Genomic DNA, 22,534 nt, shown 5'->3' with positions numbered 1-22,534 from the left:
TCATAATGCATGGCCAAGAGTTAACCTCAAAATGGCCAGTTTTGCAGCATGGGCAAGAAAGAGGGCTAGAGGGGTTTTTCCCATTTGGCAGAACAACCAGGGAAGGTAGGAGCTTCTGGGAACCACGATGGCTGGCACTACATCATTTGGGGCTGGGGTGGTCAAGCATGAGAAGTTTTGGTGGGTTCTATGCAAGCAGTAATGTAGAACCCAACCAGGAAATTTAAAATGTACTGCTTGAATGTTCTAGCACTGTGGTTTTTCTTCAGATCCCCACCCACCTTTCTTTTTTCAGGGTATTGGTTTATTATATATGCTTATTTGCCACAGCTGGTGATTTTTGCACATTGGGGGGACCGGTCTGCATGTCCATTTACTCCCTGTTGAAGACCCACTTATGGGACCCACCACATGGTATACCCAGGTAGGAGCTTTGCTTGGGCTCATCTCAGATGTCAAATGGTACCACAATCACTTGCAGGTTTTTTCCAGCAAGCAAGCTGTGGGGCAAGTATCAAGGAGCAGGCAGGTTGCTTGATTTCCAGGATCGCCCCCCCCCCCTTCATCAATGTTCCTTGGTCTGTAATCAATAAAAGCTGTGGCCTATCTTCATTCCAAAAATTGGTTTCTGGTGTGCTTGTGTTTCTGTGAGACCTCTTCTTACTAAGCCTCTGTAAGACCCCATCTTACTGCAAAGTAAGGATCACTAAACTTTGTCAATTAACCAAAGAGGGGGAAAGGCCCCCAGAACAGCCTTATGAGGTCTAAGGATGTTCCACAAGGAAAACAGTGGCAAGACAGTTGAGTACTGGTTTCAAAGGGTAGGTAGGAGCTTCTTTCCAACCTAAGGAGCATGTGGAGTTGATAGAACCCTGCAGGGAGAGATGAGATTGTTTCAGTCTTCTATCCCCCCTCCTCATCCATCACAGACCTCCAGTTTGTTGTGAATGTAATGTGAGTGCAGTTATGAAACCAAATTAACACTGAATATGATAGATTTTTAATTTATTCCATAGCATTTATGGTTCCCTCTTTTTGTCATAATGCTTAATTTCAGTCCCTAAAACAACATAAAAAGAATAATTGAAAATGCAAGCCTGGTTGTAATAGCAAAGAAAGAGAAAAATAACCATCAAGTTGCCTCTTCTTGGATAATCCAGTTAATTTTTCTAAGGTGAATAAAGAGAACTGGGTCATCCCCCCCCCTTTGTTTTTTAAGTGTTAGCAGAAGACAAAATGGAATGACCAACTTTAATCATCCGATAATGGGAAAAAGCTTTAATTTCACAATTTAAGCTGTACTTTCAGCTTCAACAAAAGTATAAAAAATAGGGTGCTTTTACAAACCAAGTAGCACTTTTATTACCTAAGAATAATTATGTCTCTTATTTTAAAACTTAGAATTGCTAGAACTACCAGCACTGGGATAAAGGCATATAATAGTAGAAAGTCCATCGTGAACCGGGACAGTGCTCCAGGATAGTTTACTTCAATGAACTGAATCCCATCAGAGAATGGACAAGAAGGTCCAACTGCAGTAGAAACATTGAAGAGACCTGCCAAAAGAGTATGTTCACATTATGATGCAGTGTAGTTGGAATCAAAATATATATCTGGTTTGAGGAACAAAGCACAATCTTAAATTTTTCTGAAGAATTAAGTATCAGTGTTAGTTAAACTGCTTTCTCACATCCCTTCAGAATGCTGGCTGTTTGATTCAAGGGCTAAAGGTGTGCCAGAACTGAGCATAGTTGCAGACTGTGAACATTGCTTCCTCAAGGAAGCTGTGGTAACGAGACACTTCTCTATGGTTGCTGTCCATTCCCTGATATGGGATTATAACGGAACAGACTTTGGCTTGGAAATTTTGAGAGATGCACAAATTTCCAAGGATAGGTCGGCACTACTTAGTGCTCTCCTAACCAATGTGATAGCAACAGCTAAAGGAAATTTCATTTTGCATTAATAAGCCCATATAACTTTCCTACTTCTACATTTTGGTCCTTATTTAATTATCTGGAGAATTTATATCCCATTCTCTCCAAATTTTGCCCGAGGCAGCTGAACAATAAAAATGCAATTCATCATCAAAAGTATAGCAAAATAACTCAGTAGACAAAAATAAAGTAAAATTGCAACAATAAAGCCAACAGTATTTTGAAGCAGTAAGCAATAAAAACATTATTGAAGCATAAACTCAAATAGCATAAATGTGGAAGGGCAAAGAGATAAAATTTTATTAAAAGCATGGGTAAACAAAAATGTTTTAGGCTGGTGTCAGAAGTCAGTAATGTAGGTGGCAAGGGATCTTCCCTCTGCAGGGCAGTTAGATGCTGGACTGATTGGGCTGAAGCATCTTGTGGGTGCAGGTACTTTGGGAAGCTGAAGTGGGGAAGGGCATCTTGGGGAGCTGAAGTAGCAGATTGTATCTCTTGACCTAGATGAGATGCTTCTTTGCCTCCACTACATGGACTGTATGAAGCAAATACCAAAAAAAAAGGGGACAAATCTCCAGTGTTCACTCTTCCAAAGGGACCCCACTTGGGTGAATACTGGCCCTGGAACACCTCATCACTTGGAGAAGTGGGTTATTTGTAACAGTATGTACATTTGGGGAATACTTTTTATCACTTACCACCACATGTGAATTTTAATCCAGAAAACTCATTAACGACAAGAATCTCACTGCCATACTTTTGGAAAGTAAGGTAACTTAGCATCTTAAAAGCAGTTGGCATGTCCTCCAAGCTCCTGACAAAACAAATGAGATAGAAGTAAATGAACATTTGTTGCAGTTGACCATTCTGCTGCTTAATTTTAAATACCCTGATTTCTGTAAGTGCTCAATGCCATCTACTGTTTCAAGCATTAAATTTTAAATTAAATGCCTGGGAAAGGGAATTCACACATGGATGTGTCCAATTGACTACTTAAATAGTTGGCCTCTGTAACATGAAAGAGGTTTATTGTTTGTTCAAATATAATGTGTGGAGGGTGTGCTGTGGCTGGGGTACCCTTCAAGCTGTCATGGGGTTACTGAATCTGCACCTGTCATTTCTTCCATTTCTCCAGAAAGTACAGGTAGAGGAGAGTTGGCCAGAGATCCCCTGCGAGTTTGGTGTCTCTAGCATACTGTATGTGTGGGTGGGTGTGAATTTTACCACATCATGAACTGAACCAGTTTGTTTAGCCTCAAAAAGCTTGCGACAGTTCATGGTTCCCAAACCAGGCACATCATGAACTGAGCTGCATTTTCCTGGTTTGTGCCCACCCATACTCTGGAACTGCAGAAATGCTCATGGAGCTTGTCTTCCCTCCCTTCTGTTATCAGTTCTCTCTCTAGATTTTTCTTTCCCCAATACAATTACTAAACATGCTTTACTTTGGAGGTTGTGCTGTAAATTGCCATATATTTCCTATAATGATAAAGTTTCTGATAATCTCTGGTATTTCAAGGCACAATCGTTAAGCACTTCTAAATTCAACAGATTTAAATGAAAATTTAACCATGTATGTAACTATCCCACTGAAATCAGGAATAATTTTAAAGGTTTAACTTTGGTTGTATTCCACCTCAGACTGGAAACAGCAGACCCATGTCTGCCAGAAAATCTAATTCTAATCTGTGTTGGAATACAAACCAAGCAAATGTAAACCTTTTTCATTTCTATTGATTTCAGTTGTTCTGCTATTGAAGCCCTAGAAAAGTGCAAGAAAGGTGACAGGAGTGAAGGTTTACAGGGAGATAAGGTTAGGAAAGATTTCACCCCCTCTCACCTGTACTTGTTTACCGTGCATTTGTGGTAAATATCTTTAGAGAAGAAAGAAGATTATGATAATTAAGTACTTTTATATCAGCATTATCCAGTACAGCTGGTTTTAATCTTAAATCCCATAGTAACACAGTTATTATTCCCTCTACCCCATAATGAAAACAGGACTTCATGAAAGGGGGAGCAGTTAGTACTATTTGTGTGAAAAGGATCTAGGAGTCTTGGTAGACCATACATTGAACATGAGTCAGCAGTGTGACTCAGTGGCTAAAAAGGAGGACAACAAAGATGGTGAGGGGTTTGGAGACCAAGATGTATGAGGAAAGGTTGGGGGAGCTTAGTCTGTTTAGCCTAGAGAGGAAACGACTGAGAGGGGATCTGATAGCTATCTTCAAGTATTTTAAAGGGTGCCATATAAAGGATGGAGCAGAGTTGTTCTCTCTTGCCATGGAGGTATGGACCAGAACCAATGGGATGAAATTAATGCAAAAAAATCGTCTAAACATCCAGAGGAGGAAGAAGAAGAGTTGGTTCTTATATTCCGCTTTTCTCTACCCAAAGTGGCTTACAGTCGCCTTCCCTTTCCTCTCCCCACAACAGACACCCTGTGAAGTGGGTGAGGCTGAGAGAGCCCTGATATCACAGCCTGGTCAGAACAATTTTATCAGTGTCGTGGAGAGCCCAAGGTCACCCAGCTGGCTGCGTGTGGGGGAGTGCAGAATCGAACCCGGCATGCCAGATTAGAAGTTCTCACTCCTAACCACTACACCAAACCGTTCCTGACAGAGCGGTTTCTCAGTGGAACAGGCTTCCTCGGGTGGTGGTGGGTTCTCCATCTTTGGAAATTCTTAAACAGAGGCTGAATAGTCATCTGACGGAGTGGCTGATTCTGTGAAGATTCAAGGGGGTAGCAGGTTACAGTGGATGAGCGATAGGGTTGTGAGTGTCCTGCATAGTGCAGGGGGTTGGACTAGATGACCCATGAGGTCCCTTCCAACTCTATTATTCTATTTGGGGCCACAGTATTAGCCTGAACAACAAGAGGATAGAGAAATAAAATATATTCGGAACCTTTCTTCTTTTGAGTACGGTAAATAAATAGATGATATTCCCAGGGAAAACAAAGTAGAGAAACTTTCTGTGCTTTCATAGATATCCAAAGAGACTTCCTGTTAGCATATTTTTTAAAAAACAATTTGTAGGTAATGCTTTACTGTACCTTACAAGTCCACTTCCTACTAGGACTCCAGCAATGGTAAGTAGCACTACGCCTCCATTGACCACATTGGGATTTTGAATTACCCCGAGAAAAACAAGTGTAAGCAATTCTCCTACTACATGGGGTACTATAAGAGCAGCAAAGAAATATCCAAAACTTGAAGCATTTGGGTGTAATCCCACAGTCCTGTACAAATAAAAGCATGTCTTTTTAAAGAAGCAATATTGTTACTATTCCATTTTTTCAGTCACACTTAGGTATGGGGCGGTGGGGGAGAAGATGGAGCAAATAAATGAGATCACTATGGAAACAGGTTTCTGTTAGCAGGTCATCTACTAGTAACAGCTGTGGATGGGAAGAATATCATGCAGAGGACCAAAGCAGAGTTTTTACGTGAGTGTGCATTCTAAAATATGATTCTTTTCAGTCCCGTGGTCCTCTCCCCCCCCCCAAAAAAGGATGGTACTATGTAGTTTACCAAATGTGGAAACCAATCTTTACTATCCAGTAATGAGTTTAGGCCAAGGGCCACATTTTTTATCATGAGAACAAGTGATAGAATGAAACCTGCAGTGCCATTACTCTTGCCGCCTTCAAATCTGTAAGAAGGCAAAGTGTTATTTGACAACAGCACAAGTCTTATTCTTGACAAGTAGCAATTTATATGCAGAAAGATTTGCTTATCTGCCAGGCACTTACCAGTATGTGAAGACACTAAAAAGCGCTATGCTGATGACACTGAAGGGCAGAAAATGAAGTATATAGGCGAACAACATCTGCCATTTCTGGTATAAGCCATCTTTGCTTTCCTGGTCTCCCACAGCCCGTAATGCAGGAACTGGAGTGTATACAAAGGGAAGTTACTTGTTATTTGACAAAGCACATGTCTCTTTACCAGTATTTTTTGGGAAAGCCCTTTTTTATGTTTCTTAATGATAAGAATGTAGAAACTTACACAGGGCCAGACCATTAAGGATTCCTGTATGTGGTGAAGCACTCACACATTGGTAAAAGAACCCTACACGGTCTTGCACTGCTCCTTTAAGAAGGTCATCATTCAGCCTCAGTAAGAAGAACGCCACAAAAAAGCCAAACAATAAGTTTTGGAAAAGCCGCATAATTATCCCAGCTTTGTCTCTGGAGAAATTCCTTGTTGTCCTCCTGAAAATGAAAGAGGATTATTGCCATGTGCAAAGTCATTCCTCTTCTATTCCCAACTCAAACCAAGATATGCTTTCTCTGAAATAGGCCTTATAATTATTATTATTTATTGAACTTAAGTCCCGCCACTTTCCAAAGACTCATAGCGACTTGCAAACATAAAACCCCCATCAAACCCCCTATATAAAACTCCATTTAACCCTGAGGCCATAAGACCACCTACAAGCCACAAGATTGGTGACCAAGTTTTCCAAGTCCCCGAACAGACCTCTCTAGAAGTGGGGAGGGGGGGTGTAGAGGGAATAGCAAACCAAGCCTGAGGAGGGCCGATGTTGTTCTTAGCACTAGCCTCAACCAAAGATCCAGGCAGAAGAGCTCCATTTTATGAGCCCTGTGGAACTGTGACATCTCTGACAGGGCCTTCAGCTTTCCCAGGAGTTCATTCCACCAAGTTGGGGCCAGGACCGAAATGGCCCTGGCCCTGGCCAAGGCCAGGTATACTTCCTTAGGGCCAAGGACCTCTAACAGATTAGCATAAGGAGGCAAGTATTCCCTCAGCTAGACAGAGCCTGAGCCGTGAATGGCCTTAAAGGTCAAAAACAAAACCTTGAACTTGATCTGGGCCATGACTGGCAACCAATGCAGCTTTTCTCAGCACAAGCTGGATATGGGCCCTCCAAGATGTATAGCAGCTGCGTCCTATACTAGCTGGAATATCCAGGTCAAGGACAAGGGTAAGTCAAGGACAAGGGTAAGCCAGTGTAGAGTGAGTTACAGAAATCAAATGTAGTGGTGACCATTGCATGCATCACAGTGACCAAGCAGTCCGGGTGCAGATAGGGCACTAGTAGCCTCGCCTGGTACAGATGGAAAAATGCCAGGCAGGCTACTCTCATGACCTGGCCCTCCATAGATAGGCATCCCGAATCACACCCAATTTCCTTGAGCTGCACCACAGATAAGGTGGGCAAATGCACTTTCTGTCCTGTCACCTTTCTGCCCAGCCACAGGACCTCCATCTTGGAGGGATTGGCTTTCAGCTGACTGTGCTCTAACCATTCAGTGAGAGCTTTCAAACATCTGGCGAATGTATCTGGAGGGGAGTTCGGGTGGCCATCTATGAGATAGAGCTGGGTGTCATCTATATACTGGTGACAACCCAGCCTTTAGCTCTGGACCAGCTGTGCCAGAGGACACATAAATATGTTAAATAGCATGGAAGAGTTAACAGCACCCTGAGGGACCCCACGAGGAAGTCAATAGGGGTGCTACAGTTCTTCTCCCACAGCCCCCCTCTGTGTCTGGTTCCAGAGGAAGGAGCACAGCCATTGAAAGTTTTTCTCTCAAATTACAACCCTAGCGGTGAGCTAACAACTTGTGGTCGGCCACATGAAATGTGGCCAACAGATGGAGCATCCCAAGTGTCACTGAACCACCCTGATCGAGCTGGCACCAAAGATCATCCACCAAGGCGACCAACACCATCTCCATCCCATGGCCAGAACAGAAGCCCGACTGTTATGGGTCAAGAACTGAAGTTTCCTCCAAATATGCCAGATGTTATTCTGCTGTGGCCTTTTCAATTACCTTACCCAGAAATGTAAGATGCAAAACTGGATGGTAGTTAGCCGGGTCCCATGGGTTCAGCAGTGACTTTTTCAGTAGAGGGCTAACCACTGCCTCCTTCAGCACCTCCAGGAACTCCCCCATAGATAGGGAGAGATTGATGATCCCCCCTCAGAGGGCTTCCTATCTGCTGGTACCTCGTTTTGAGTACCCATGATGGACAGAGATCCAGGGGGCAACTGGTCGCCCTCACTGACACTAACAACTTGTATACTTTGGCTTCTGAGAGCTGCCTGAAGCCATCAAACATGTTGCCTCCATAGGCCAATGGGCCTCTAGTTTAAGGTGACCAGATTTTAACATTAGTAAAGCGGGACACCATTGACCGGGGGGGGGGGGTGTTCTTGATTAAAAATTTGGTCTATATGGAGCAACAATTTTTTTTTCATAGAACGCATAGAATGCAAAAATAGTATTGTAATATATATATATTTTAATTTCAACATAAGTACAATTTGCCAGGTGCCCCCAGATGTCCCTCCAAAAGTGGGACAATCTGGTCACCTTACTTTAGTTCCCTGTCTGTATTAAACATGGTAGGAAGATCCAGGTGGTATGACAAGGCCTTGTCCGTGATAAAGCTCACTAATACTTCACAGCTAAGACCCAATCAACTGCTATTTTGGTACCTCTCCTTGAGGGAGGTCAAAGACCTAGCTACACTAAACAATTGGGCTGGACAAAAGCTCACTGATGTGATAGAGGTGGCATAAAACTCATGCTTAGTCATCCTAACCACCATCTCATATGGCCTCATAAGTATGCGATAAGATGTTCTTGCCGCCTCACTGTGAGTCTTCCTCCACACTTGCTCTAGCCTTTTCTTCTCCCTTAGCTCCTTAGTTTACCATCAGGCCAGTTTGAAGCGACGGCAGACCTAGGAGCGATCTTGTCAATAACGGCAGTCAACCGGGACTGCCAGTCCTCCACTAGTGCTGCCAGCGAGTCACCAGGAGGCATCGGGTCCTGAGCATTCAGGAATCCATTTGGATCCATAAGTCTCTGCGGGTGGGCTAAAATATAAATGTTACCCTCACAGGGAAGGGGTGATATCCTGAGCCGAGCCTTCAGGGCATAGTGGTCTGACTGTGGGGTAGGTCAACCGTCATCAGAGCCTTCTCTACCACAGCACTAAAGACCCAATTGAGTGTGTGGCCGGCCTGATGGGTGGGTCCAGTATCAAATTGGGAGAATCCCAGTGCCTCCATGGTCAACAGCAGATTCAAGCCAAACCCAGAGGATGGTGAATCAGCATGGACATTGAAGTCCCACAGGATTACAAGCCTGGGGTCTTGCAAGACCCAGGCCATCACTGCCTCCAGGAGGCTCGGCAAGCTAGCTGGAGGAGTGTTGGGCAGATGGTAAACTACCCAGATAGAAAAGTTCTCCACTGACCCCCACTCTACTCCAACACACTCCACTCTAATGATTGATAGCACCGGGAGAGCCCTGTAGGAGAAAGCCTCCTGGAGCAGGATTGCCACACACCCTTCCCTGTCATGGAGCTGGGTCTTGTGAAGGACCACAAACTTGGGCGGGGCCAGATCTTTAAGGGCAACTCTCTTGCCTTCTCTTGCTCAGGTCTTGGTCACACACGCCAGGTCTGCCCTGTGAAATAATCTCACAGTGTGGAGGACTTGTTGTTAATCGACCTGGCGTTACACAACATCAGTGTCAGCTTCTCCCTAGCTTCCACCATCTCCTGTCTGGGGATGGGTCAGAGATTAAAAGGATGACAAGTGGACCCAGGCCCATTGTTATAAGGGTTGCCAGCAGTGTCTTGGAAAATGTCAGATGTTTAAGGATGGCATCTAGGAAGTGTGGAGTTTTGGAAAGATGACATCACTTCCTGGTGATGCTCTAGGAATTTTCCCTATACTCTGTGCCAAATATCATAAACCGGGGAAATGCTAAAATGAAGTTCTTTTCTTCTCCTGTATCTCAATTTTTTGGCGGGTGGGAGATTGGGACTGAGTGCAGGGATTTAATTGCAAGCCTGCCATGCACTTACCTTAAAAGAATCCATATGCTGCAGAAAGATTTGGGGGAATCTTTGCATTTAAAAGGTATAGGTGGCAGGTCTTTCACTTTGCACTTTGTCTCTTCAATAGCCTCCAAAGTTTTACAAAAGATTTCTGAACTTTTATAGGCCGTAGATATAGTTTGAACTCGGCTATACGTTTCCAGTTCACGTGCTTTACTTTGAGTGTCTACTGAGGTTAGATCCACTGAAAAAAATTATGCAATGCCATTTAATTAATTACAACTTTATTTTATATCAATGCATTTTTACTCCTCATCTTAAATCACACATGCACACAGCTCTTCACATGCTTAATGAGTTTGCTTGTTGTGAATGCTTGGCCTGACCTATGGATGTCCTCAGGGACAACTTAGCATATAGTTGGGCTCTCTGAGTCACATAAACATTCCTCCAATAATATGGTTTGGTTTGCTGAAGGTGTCAAAGCCTTTATAAATGCATGGGTTAATGCAGTTTAACTTCTGCAGTATGGAGATTATTTGTCTGTTCATAATGACTGTCAGTTTTTACCATCATACTGATACTAGTGATTACATTTATTATCTTCATACAAAAAGTTTTTGTATTTTATATATCTGCTCAAGAGACCATTGCGTAAAAAAAAACCTTCGGCTATAAAGAAATCAGTTTGATTAACTTACTAAGAAACACCTTCACGCAGAGGAGTTAAAGAAATGTGAACTGAGTGACCTTGTTCTATTTCATTTAAATATTATGCAACACAAGTTTCATAGGGCAGACACGTGGAAAGAAGGGGCCGTATCTTCATTGTATCTCCCTCTCCATTTATGAGCTTTCTTGGCTTATAACGCAAAGCTAGTAGAATCAAACACTGGAACTGCAAAGTTTTTGCAATTTACCTGCACATCAGAGAATTGTAAACTGATACCATTTTTCCATGTTAAGAATATAAGACCAGTGGTCAATCTAGTCCAGCATCTTATCTCACTGAGTGACTATCCAGTTCCTCTGAAGATTGACTGCCTCTGAACATGGAGGTTCCCTTTCTTCACCAGATTCCCTTTATTTACCATGGCTAGTAGCCACTGATAGACCCATACTCTATGAATCTATTTAATCTCCCCTTTAAACCTGAGTCTCTGTCTGTGGCCATCACTATAGTCTGTGACAGCAAATTTCAATTCCACATTTTAATTAAAGGTAAAGGTAAAGGTATCCCCTGTGCAAGCACCGAGTCATGTCTGACCCTTGGGGTGACGCCCTCTAGCGTTTTCATGGCAGACTCAATACGGGGTGGTTTGCCAGTGCCTTCCCCAGTCATGACCCAGCAAGCTGGGTACTCATTTTACCGACCTCGGAAGGATGGAAGGCTGAGTCAACCTTGAGCCGGCTGCTGGGATTGAACTCCCAGCCTTATGGGCAAAGCTTTCAGACGGCTGCCTTACCACTCTGCGCCACAAGAGGCTCTACATTTTAATTACTTGCTGTGAAAATAAGTATTTCCTTTGGTCCATTTTGAATGTACTTTTCATCAATTGACCTTGAGTTCTAAGCTTTTGGAAAGAGGAGTAAATTTTTTCTTTGTTGACTCTTTCCACCCATTATATAATTTTGTTTATTTTATTTATTTATTATATTTATATACCGCCCTCCTCGGAGGCTCAGGGCGGTTTTATAAACCTCTAGCACGTCTTCCCTTAGTCATCTCTCTTCTCATAGGGAAAGTGTTCCAACAGCCTAATCCTCTTGGTTGCCTGTTTTTGTGTTTGTGTTTTGCTTTATTTCAGCTCTATGATGGCCTTTTTGAGATGCAGCAACTAGAACTGCACACAGTATTCCAAATGAGGCAGCACCAAAGATCTGTACAAGGACCTTCACAGCTTTCCTAATAATTCCAATATAGAGTTTGCCTCTTTCATCACTGCAAACTTGGCAGCTATGGTATTCATCCTTGTTCCAGATCATTTATTAAATTGTATTGACTCCAAATACCAATACTTGTGGGATCACACTGCTGGCACAAACATTCCACTTATATCTACTCTTTGCTTCCTATCTTTTAACCAATTTTTTATTCCATAAGTGAATCTGTCCTCATATCCCATAACTACTAAGTTTGCTCAGTACCTGTAGTGAAGTACCTTACCCAAAGTTTTTTGGAAGTCCAGATGTATAATGTGTACTGGGTCATGGCCATCTACATGTTTGTTCACTTTCTCAAAGAACTCTAAAAGTTTGGTGAGACAAGACTTCCCTTTGCAGAAGCCATGTGGATTTTCCCTCAGCAGGCTTTGTTCCTCTATGGGCCTCTTTGATTAAAGTTTCTATCAATTTGCCTGGGACAGACATTAAGCTAACTGGCCTATAATTTCCTGGCTCCCTTCTGGTGCCATTTTAAAAACATTTGCTACTCTCCACTGTAATATTTGCTACTCTACAGTCTTCTAGTATAGTGACTGAATTTAGTGATAGGTTACAAATATGAGTTAGTAGATCAACAGTCCCACTTTTGAGTTCCTAAAAACTCTTGGGGATATGCCATAAGGACCTAGATATTTAGCAGGTTTTAATTTCCCCAGTAGGTACAGAACTTTATCTCAGCTAAATTTGACTCAGTTCTTCAGACTTCCTTCATGAAAATAACATGCCCCCACACTTTCCACAGTGAACTGAAGCAAAAAAAATTCATTGATTTTCTCTGCCATCTCCCTAACTTCCCCTAGCAATTCGTTTATTCCTTGGTTATCCTAAGGTCAAACTGCTTCTCTAGCAGGTGTTCCTGCTCTGGATATATTTAAATAAATGTTTATTGTTTGTATCAATGCCTTTAGCAACATGTTCTACAAAATCTCTTTTTGCATGCCTAATTATTAATACATTTCTTTTGTCAGAGCCTATGGTCTCTCCTGTTCAGTGCATTGGGGCAGACCCTCCATTTTTTAAAAGATGCTTCTTTACTTTTTTATTGCATTGTTAATCATGCAGGCGTTCTTTCAGACTTGGCAGTACATTTCCTAACCTGCAGAATGCATTTTATCTGGGCTTTGTGTGGTTTTAAATAGATTCCAAGCATCCTCTAGGTCTAAGGATTTGATTTTTTGGGGGTTTCCTTTTGTTTCCTTTTAATTATTCTCCTTATTTTTGTAAAGTTCTCTCAGAAATTATATGACTTTTTTTGTAGTAACTTTCCATGGACATGAGTGCTGAACTTCATAGCATTGTAGTAACTGTTCCCAGTTGAGACAACGAACTCTACATCTCTCAACAGGCTTTGAGCCTCACCCAAAACCAAGATCTCTATTCCTTTTGTTGGCTCTATGACTGGCTGTTTTAGTGCACAGGCATTTATTATATCTAGGAATCTTATTTCTACGGCTTAACTCAAAAATATGTTTACCAATTTGTTCATATGTTTGCCAAGTCAGTCTGAGGGTAGTTGAAGTCTCCAGTAGCAATAAAGTCCATTGTGGAAAAAAAATACAACAGAAAACTATTGGTGTTAAAGGCTGACAAAAGGCCAAAAAAATCTGACATTTAAAAAAAAAACACTTATTATGGAGGAGGCAATGACCACCACTTGGAGGGCATACGCCTTCTCATGAGAAGCATTAAATGAAATAAGCAAATCCACTTGGGCTGTGTGCTGCCCCTCCCGAGGGCTGTCTTCTTGGTCCCATTACCTGCTCCTGCTACTTCAGGAAAGGTAGCAGTGTTGCAAGAGCAGGGAAGGAAGAGCAGGAACTCTCATCACCACTACTGCATGGCCTAGACTGGACCTTTCTTCAGCCTAGATAGTCTATATCAGTGGTCCCCAACCCCTGATCCAGGGACCGGGACCGGTCCGTGGATCAGTTATTACCAGGCCACGACTCCTCCTCGTCCTCCTCCCCAGCTGCTGCCTTGGGGGCTGCCCTGCCACTCTGCTGCTGGCTCACCTTTGGTGCTCTCCAGCGACCGCCATGGCTGGAACTCCCCCTCGGAGTGGCACTGCAGAGCTGCTGCTGACAGCGCCCCCCAGCGGGCAGCGGGAAGTCAGGGGCGCCAGTGGGAAAGCAAGTGGAGCAGGGGCTCAGACAACGGTAGCAACATCCCTTGGCAAAAGACTACCCCCCCCTCCAAGCCTCAGTAAAATTGTCAAGTGTTGACCGGTCCCCATTGATAAAAACGTTGGGGACCACTGGTCTATATGAATGAACTATGGAATGCATCTTATACTCCCCTTGTGCTAAAACTCTTAGCACAATGGAGATTGTGTGCAATGTTACTCAGAGAAGGCTATATTAAAATTCATATCATAAAATCCTGATGTGTTTCTGCAGTAATATTGCTATGCTGTTCAACAAGAGTATTTGCTTAAAATCAGTGTTAGATCACAGGGCATTTAAAAAAATTATTGGGCCCTGTGTTGCAGTGGATAAAGGAAATGTTCAAAAATAGAACAACAGCTAAACATAATTATTTTGCTCAGGAGAAGACAGAATAAATTATCTCTGTCCTGGCAACCAAACTAAACATTCCCTCCAACTTGTTTGTCTAGAATGAGCTCTTTTAAAAAATCCCATTTAGAAATGCTTACCATAAAAATCAAAGGGGTTGGAATGTTCTGGACAAGTGTAACCACAGTCCCCAAAAAATGTGATCATGTCTGATGGCCCTCCACAGAAGACTAATTCTCCAAAACTCATGATGCAAATTTTATGAAATACCTGGATGGGAAACACAAATAAAAACACATTAATGTGAAGAAAAAAGAACTCTAACAAGAACAAAGTTTTGAAAAATTCACAGTGCATAATAATAGAAGGGTTTTCCCCCCTCCAACAACATATGCTATGGGTTGCAAACTAAGGTTTGTGATAAGGGAATGGTGGAAATCCAAAGCTCTGAAGGTCATCAGCACTTCTCTGTGGAGTGTTCCTTGAATCAGAAAAGGCACAAGCCTCTGTGCATATGGAAACTTGTGTGTCCATGAAGGGTCCCCTAAGAAGCCTCAAGGCATAGCTCCAACCTTCCTCTAACATAAGTGGCTCTTCTGTTGGAAAGAAAGCCACATGTTGATGGAAGTCTTCAACCTTTGGTCAGTCGATGATAGAATAGGAGTAGGATTCACCAAAGAGGCTTGGGTTTTCAGCAATGTTCTCTGATAACGCTTGGTGTAGTGATTAGGAGTGCAAACTTCTAATCTGGCAAGCCGGGTTTGATTCTGCACTCCCCCATATGCAACCAGCTGGGTGACCTTGGGCTCCCCATGGCACTGAGAAAACTGCTCTGACTGAGCAGTGATATCAGGGCTCTCTCAGCCTCACCCACCTCACAGGGTGTCTGTTGTGGGGAGAGGAAAGGGAAGGCAACTAAGCCGCTTTGAGACTCCTTCAGGTAGAGAAAAGCAGCATATAAGAACCAACTCAAAGAACTTCCTCCAAACAAAACATTTATTTTAGTTTGAGGAAAAAACACTTCAATTGGAAGAAGTCTCCATTGGCTAGATTAGAGTCGAATGGCTGGATTAGGGATGCTAGCCCCCAAGTGGGAACTGGGGATTTCCTGGAATTACAGGTTATCTCCAGGCTAAAAAGATCAGTTCCCCTAGAGAAAATGGAAGTGGACTCTATGGCTCTGTACCCCACTGTCCTCCCCAGACTCCATCTTCAAATCTCCATCCTGGGTATTGTAACCCTCCCCTTCCCCCAGCCCACTGCTGGTTGCCAGAGAGGACTGGCAACCCTGGGATGGATTCATCCCATTATTTATTTCATATTCAAACTTTCCTGCCATGGAAGCTGAACAGAATGCAAATCTGTGTCTTGATGTTTCATACCTGGAAAAATTCTGATCGTGGCTGGTGGATTGTAATAATTACTATTCTGCCTTTTTGAGCAAGTTCTGAAAGCAGCGATACAATCTGATTGGCAGTCATGCAGTCCAGTCCAGTTGTTGGTTCATCTAGCAGCATAACCTCTGTGAAAACAGCAGGAATTGTTCCCAGAAGTTCAGCTAAGGACAAATTTGTATGCTTGCAAGGTAAATATAGGATTCCTAATTCTGTATTAGCCTCACAGCACTGAAGCAAAGGGTGGTGGTGGGGGGCTTTGCCAGGGACTGGAATAGGATTTACCACTTCCCCAATCATCATTTCTCCATGTCAAACCTTCCCTTTCCCCTAATTATTCTCCTTCCTCCAGTGAAAACTAAGGCCAGAAATACTAGAAAGCAGAAAAAAGCTGGGGCAATGGGATATTAGTTAAGTTTCTTTGTCCACCATCACTTCTCCTATCCAGCCTGGATAGCCCAATAATGTCAGATTCCAGAAGCTAAGCAGGATTGACCCTAGCTAGTACTTGGAAGGGTGACCTCCAGAGTCATGACATGGCAAACCACCTCTGAACATCTCTTGCCAGCACCCAGACAATCTTAGGAGCTCCTGGCTACATTACACACATGCCATTTCAATTAATAAATACAATAAGTAGCCACTTCTCCTCTGCAAATGCCCTCCAGCTCAACGCTGTTGTTAAAAGCGAAACCAAGTTCAATAATGTTATTGCCAAAGTAACATGTAGTTCTGTTGCCAAGTCATTTGTTGATTAATTTTTCACTAATAGCACAATGGCCTTAGAAAGATGTAACTGTGCTTGGAATGGCACTGTCTGTAGTAAGCTAGAATGAAATTATTAGGATTTATTTTGTCCACTTTGTTTGGAGTAATTTTGGTACATATATATTATATGCAAGTCTCCTTGGTTCCTGTTAGGACAAAAGGTAGGATCTAATTGAAATAATTTTTTAAAAATCTTGAATGTTACTACAAATATTTTATACCAAGGTTTACTTTTTAGATATTAGTATCTAATACTTTGTATCTAATACATTAGTATCAAATACTTTGGCCACCTCATCAAATACTTTGGCCACCTCATGAGAAGGAAGGACTCCCTGGAGAAGAGCCTAATGCTGGGAGCGATTGAGGGCAAAAGAAGAAGGGGACGACAGAGAATGAGGTGGATGGATGGAGTCACTGAAGCAGTAGGTGCAAACTTAAATGGACTCCGGGGAATGGTAGAGGACAGGAAGGCCTGGAGGATCATTGTCCATGGGGTTGTGATGGGTCAGACACAACTTCGCACCTAACAATACCTAACAACACCTAAGAATAGATTCAAGTGGGTATCCGTGTTGGTTTGAAGGCGCCTTGAATAATTCTTGGTTGGTCTTAAAGGTGCTACTGGACTCTATTAGTATCTAAGGTTATTGAACACTACCTTGTGCTCAGTCAGAACATCTAGCAAGGACAAATTTGCCTAGTCAGATTGGGAACAACTCTCTAGGGTTTCAGGTGGAGATATTTTACTTCTTATATTACCTGTCCCTTTCCACTGGATGATGCCAGGGAGTGAACAGATGCTCTGGGAGTGAACAGTTCCAGCCCATAGTTCTGCCCTCTGGAGTATGCTTCATAAAAGCATCTTTGCTAATGCCTGTACCTCGTTGTGCATACCAGTTCATTCATCAGTGCTTTCTTGAACATATCTCCAAAACTTGGGTGACCTGATAATATAGATACTTCTAGGCTCGCGTCAGAAACCTCAGTGGATGGGAAACGTGAGAAGTTCACAGCTGGGCTTTGATTGTGGGGTGGGGCATTTTTTGTAGTGATAATCACACCATATAGAATATGAGCTAAACCAAAAGATCCCAAATACCCATGCTTAGATTCTTCGTCAGGGGCTCCTGGGATTTGTAGTCCATGGACATCTGGAGGGCCGCAGTTTGACTACCCCTGCTCTAGAGGGTTTGTGCAAATTGGCCTGGGCAGGACCAGGCTGGATGGACTATTAAGTAGCTCCTCATATCCAAGAGTACAAATTTGCCATCCATTTCTCAGGATTGTGTTCCTGTAAACCATTTGCCTCTGCTGGTTGCTTGCAGTCCTCATCTCCCATCAGTGCCCAAGCAGAGATTGAAACTCAGATTCTGTTAAATCACTGCTGAGTTAGGTTATATATGTTGAGCTCCTTTTGAAGGTAATGACTTTGGCTCTGTGACAGACGGAAAGTTTTGTCGAAAAACACTGGGTGGAGGTGGGTGGAAGGAGTGTGTACCAGGTGTCCGTCTAATGAAAAAAGGACAGATTGCTTGTTTTGTTCTGAAAAGCTACATGCCATACTCACGGGGATCTTGTAATAACTGTGCTGCAACTGAAACACGGCGCCTTTCACCCTCGGAAATTCCCCCAAAAATACGGCTTCCAATTACACTGTTTGCAACATGCCTTAGCCTCAGTTCAGCCATAACAGCATCAACCTGCAAAAACCATGACAGAATAGAAAGAACCAGTGGTGAAGGTTTTCTGTCTGGCTGCTCAAGCATCCTTCAAATGCTGCATTAAAAATAATTCTATGTTTTAATACTCTTAATTCAGAATGACTGTGGAAAAGGATGCCCTTGAAGGCTTTGAAAGAGAAAGATGTCAGCATACTATTTCAGTTAATTGCTGACAGTGCCATCCTAAGCAGATTTCTATTCTAAGTCAGTGGAAATCAATGGGCTTAGAAGGGCATGACTCTGCTTAGGATAGCACTGTCTGTCACCTTCAGTACATTATGTTTTCACTTGATTTGCCTGTCTGAATTGGTGGGTGGGACGTCTTTGTCCTTTTCAGACTGGAGTCACCACAATGTCTAACTTGGGCTGTGTGCATTCCACCATTCAGTGTTTTCATGTACGGGTTTAGAATTTTGTTTCTGGGATAACTTAACTTCCATTTAAAACCAAAAGCAGGTTTCTATCCCTTGCGACTAGGCAGCCAGCAATGTGTAGTGGCTAAAATGTAGGATTAAGATGTGGAAAGCCCAGGTTTGAATGCTACAGAAGCTAGATGGATGACCTCAGGACAGTCATCATACAGCCAGCTTAACGTACTTCACAGGGTTGTTGGGAGAATAAAATGGTGGAGAAGAAAAGGAGGGAAGCCGCTTTGGCAGGACATAAATAAAGTAAATAAACAAGTGGCTATGGAAACAGATCTGACTCAGACTCAGAAAACCTTTGTTGGCATACACAATCACAGTCCAAGGAACAAAATGGGTTAGACAAGACTACGTTCCTGCACTATCGAGCATAAGTTATTTATCTGGAACATGCTCCCCAGGGCATTGGCTACCCTGGCAAGTATAATGGGATCCTTTTTTGAAAGCATTAATTTGATGATGAGGGATTTAGAATTGACTTGGATACAGGTCTGAAAGTGTGTGGGAAATTCCTGATAAAATGAGCAATATTAAAGAGAAATAAATGCAAATTTATAATTTATAGGAAGACATACAATTTAATGTTTTTAGCACAGAATTATAATTGTAAAATACTACAGAGTATATATTGCTCAGCTTCCAATCAAGCTGCTTCCATATGTACTAAGATGCATTTTAGAATAGAATCATACAGGTCATCTAGTCCAACCCCCTGCTCAATGCAGGATCAGCCTAAAGCATCCAGGATAAGTATCTGTCCAGCCATTTCTTGAAGACTGCCACTGAGGGGGAGCTCCTCACCTCCTTAGGCAGCCTATTCCAGTGCTGGAACCAATAGATGTTCCAGCCTCAAAGAATGGTAATGGCAACAAAGTTGAGCCTTGGGAGATTTCATTTTGCTTAGGCTCTGCTTCTGGCCAGCTGTATGCCTTTAAGGGACTCAAAAGGGTACAAGTTTGTCTAGGATTGCTTTCTTGACTCTTTCCAAACTTCAGCTAGAGAAGAAGCAGCTGTTCCCATAATTAATTTGCCTTTCCCATCCCTAAGAGAATAAGACACCCATGTCCTTCCCAAGTTGTAAGCCTGCAAAATGTTAGGCTGCTTACATCTCATTGCCTTCAGTGGAATTCAAGCAGTCCATATGTAGGATTATATCCCCGTTTTCTGAGTTTTCCTCAAAGACATCTCACCCAATATATATTCCCTGCCAAAAAGGTACAGACCTTCTTCTTTATAAAGTCACAGGAATGTTTCTGAAGGGCCAGAAAAGCAATGTATGTCAAAGTTTCTTCTATGGTGAGGTAGCTTAGCAAAGTATCATTCTGAAAGACAAACAAATGCACCTGTTTTAACCTTGTAGAGGCAACATAATTGTGTAAATTCACCTAGGTCTGGAGAGTGCAAAAGGACAGATCCACAGTAACTAAAATGAACAGGTTGGTCTCTTTTTCTTATAACTGGGATCCATGTTGACTGAATTCATGAAAAGGATGTGAGATCATGCTTCAAACCTCCATGTGTTCCCCATCTATGGGCGTACACAGACCATGTGAACGAAAATTTATGATGTAAATGAAAATTTAAAAACCAGACCTGGAGAACATAAGAAAAGCAGTGTTGAAATTGATCCTGATGCAGCTCACGTCCATTGACATAAACTTGCCCAGCAAAGTTGCTCTTATGGCTGAGTCTTCCAGATATGGCATCCAACAGAGTTGTTTTCCCAGATCCTAATACAAATGATTAAGAGTAATAATCTGCCAGCATTTGAAACAGCTCCTGTAACTATCCCATTGAGTACAGTTGAAGGATTTAGGAGGCCAGATGAAGCATTTAGGAGGCCACGGTATTTATGATATGAAAACTTATTGATATCTGCCGATAAAGCTGAATGTTAGATGGACAACAGCAGGCCAGGTTGAGTTTTCTGTAGGCTGCCTTTGAAACATTACATTTTTCAAGGGAACCTCAAGAGTCTCATTTTAAAATGTTTCTATAGATTTGGGATTATGACAATACTTTGTTCTGTCACGCTTGTATTGATAGCTTGCAAATGCATGGCTTCCAACCACACCTGTGCAAGCAGGAGGTGGCAAGCAGGAGGCGGCGTGGGTTTAACACCTCAGTGCAGAATCGGTGCCAATGAACTTGATCAGCAATACATTTAGTATGGCCAAAGGAAATATTTCTTTACTCCACAAGCAAGTTGTGGAACCCCAGATGTTGGTGCTGCCACCAGCTCAGAAGAAGAAAGATAAATGTGCAGGGGAGTTAAAGCCCCAATGTGTGTGTGTTTGTGTGCGTTTTAATAGTTCAGATTTTTCTGTGAACCAGGGGAGGGGGATGTCACCCAAATTTGCAGGAAATCTGTTTAGTATAATTATAGTGCTGAATGACGAATGTAAATATCTGCAGATGGGACCACACTTGAGAAATCGATATATAGACATACCAAACCATAAACAAACTATAATCATAGCAAATCCCCTTAATATGTACTGCATTATTCAATTCCATCACAGCACAATCTGGAGGGGAGGGGAGGGGACTCTTAGGAAGTAGATCAACCATTATGGCGCATCTCTGAATTATGTTGGTGTAAATGCCAGTTATGCAGCCTCAGGCCCCCTCTGCCCCTCTTGGGCCCCAGATCCTATCCAGATCTAATCAGAATCCTGATCAAGTGTACTCCCATGACAGAGTCCTTAGGACTGCTCTGTAGATTTTTATCTATTTCTTTGCCTTCCTTACAACCTGTCTTTCTCCCCAGCAGGGATCCAAAAAAGCTTGTGTCTTTATACTTTCCTTATTTTTACCCTTCCAACAACTCTGTGAGGTAGGCCAGTCTCAGACTGTGTAACCAGCCCAAGGTCACCCAGTAAGAGTCTATGTCAGAGAGTGGATTTGAACCTGGGTCACTTAGATCCTAGTCTGACATTACAGCACACTGTCTCTCTAACATAGCAATTCTTACCTTTTGTCTCAGACACACAGATATAACTACTTACCAGAATTTCCTAAAATGCCCATAATTTCTCCACTTTCTATGTGAAATGAAACATCTTTGAGAATCTGTCTTTTCCACTTGTTATGGTATGATGAAATATCCCACCATGGTCCTACACGTTCCCTTTAAGAGGAGAAAGAGAGAGAAAGGCATGTAAAGCTTAATTTAAAAGAATTAAAAGATTTTACAAATATAGTCCAAGGATCTCTGTTGTCACAGGGCTTTAGAGTTTGTGTTCCCCATTTTTTTTGTATCCAAGAAGAATCAGAAATGCAATGCCATGATTTTCTAACAATAATTGGTATACTTTTACAGGATATAAAGCATAATTGAAGAGCAACTGGATTTATTACATGAGATCAACCACTTAAATTGTGGATATAATCATTTATAGTGGAGAATCCTTTTGGCCATTTTGAGTAATTGACAGGATTGTAATACTTGAAACAAACTGAGGATTAACCTTGATCAAATATACACTGCTTATCTTTGTATTCTGCTTATAGTGGCGTTACCCCAATGGGAACCTAAAGGAGCTTAATACATTGTTCTCCCATCTTCCACTTTACCTTTGTAACAAACCTGTGAGGAAGGTTAGGCTGAGTGTTACTGGCCCCAGATAACCCAGCAAACTTCCATGACAGAGTGGAGATTCCAACCTGGGTCTCTGAGATCCTAGACAGACATTCTAACCACTATGCCATGGTAGATAATTGTTTTGGATTCTCAGTATATGCAGCTGCATGTACTTACCTGACTGAATAAGACACTTTCAGAATACTAACACTATTGTGGGGTATTGAAACCATCTTCCTGTCTTCTCCTTGGCATTCCAGTGATATGGGCCCGAGCAATAGGTATTTCTCTGGTGATCTTCCAGTTACCGGTAAGCTAGTTAATCAAATTAAACCACATCTCTTCTGAAAGCATCATGCAGAGCAGCTCTTAAACTTCTGTGATCTCAGTTGCTTCTTGCATTAAAAAAAAAAATCTTTC

General features: G+C 42.3%; 1 protein-coding gene across 1 annotated transcript; it reads right to left on the bottom strand.

Moving 5' to 3' along the window:
• Positions 1-705: 705 nt before the first annotated feature.
• On the bottom strand, positions 706-22,512 carry ABCG5 (ATP binding cassette subfamily G member 5). Its single transcript, XM_077337585.1, has 13 exons — positions 22,292-22,512; positions 21,540-21,661; positions 20,125-20,261; positions 19,755-19,853; positions 17,953-18,085; positions 15,603-15,742; positions 14,361-14,490; positions 9,791-10,007; positions 5,948-6,153; positions 5,692-5,830; positions 4,993-5,178; positions 2,636-2,751; positions 706-1,556 (listed from the first exon to the last, which is right to left on the bottom strand). The coding sequence occupies exons 1-13, from the start codon at positions 22,345-22,347 to the stop codon at positions 1,363-1,365; spliced, it is 1,875 nt and encodes a 624-aa protein (XP_077193700.1). The 5' UTR covers positions 22,348-22,512; the 3' UTR covers positions 706-1,362.
• Positions 22,513-22,534: the final 22 nt, after the last annotated feature.

The sequence above is a fragment of the Paroedura picta genome, chromosome 1 (assembly GCF_049243985.1).
Source record: "Paroedura picta isolate Pp20150507F chromosome 1, Ppicta_v3.0, whole genome shotgun sequence".
Lineage (NCBI taxonomy): Eukaryota > Metazoa > Chordata > Lepidosauria > Squamata > Gekkonidae > Paroedura > Paroedura picta.
The sequence above is the reverse complement of the archived record's forward strand: the minus strand, read 5'-3'. Positions and strand labels throughout refer to the sequence as shown.

Excerpts from the sequence above, each read along its gene's own strand:
- ABCG5 (XM_077337585.1), bottom strand. The coding sequence starts at position 22,347 with ATGGTTTCAATACCCCACAATAGTGTTAGTATTCTGAAAGTGTCTTAT. Across the intron at positions 19,854-20,124 it reads GCTTTTCTTATGTTCTCCAG|AATGATACTTTGCTAAGCTA; the intron begins GTCTGGTTTTTA and ends TTTGTCTTTCAG. Across the intron at positions 1,557-2,635 it reads ATTAAAATTCACATGTGGTG|GTCTCTTCAATGTTTCTACT; the intron begins GTAAGTGATAAA and ends CTCTTTTGGCAG.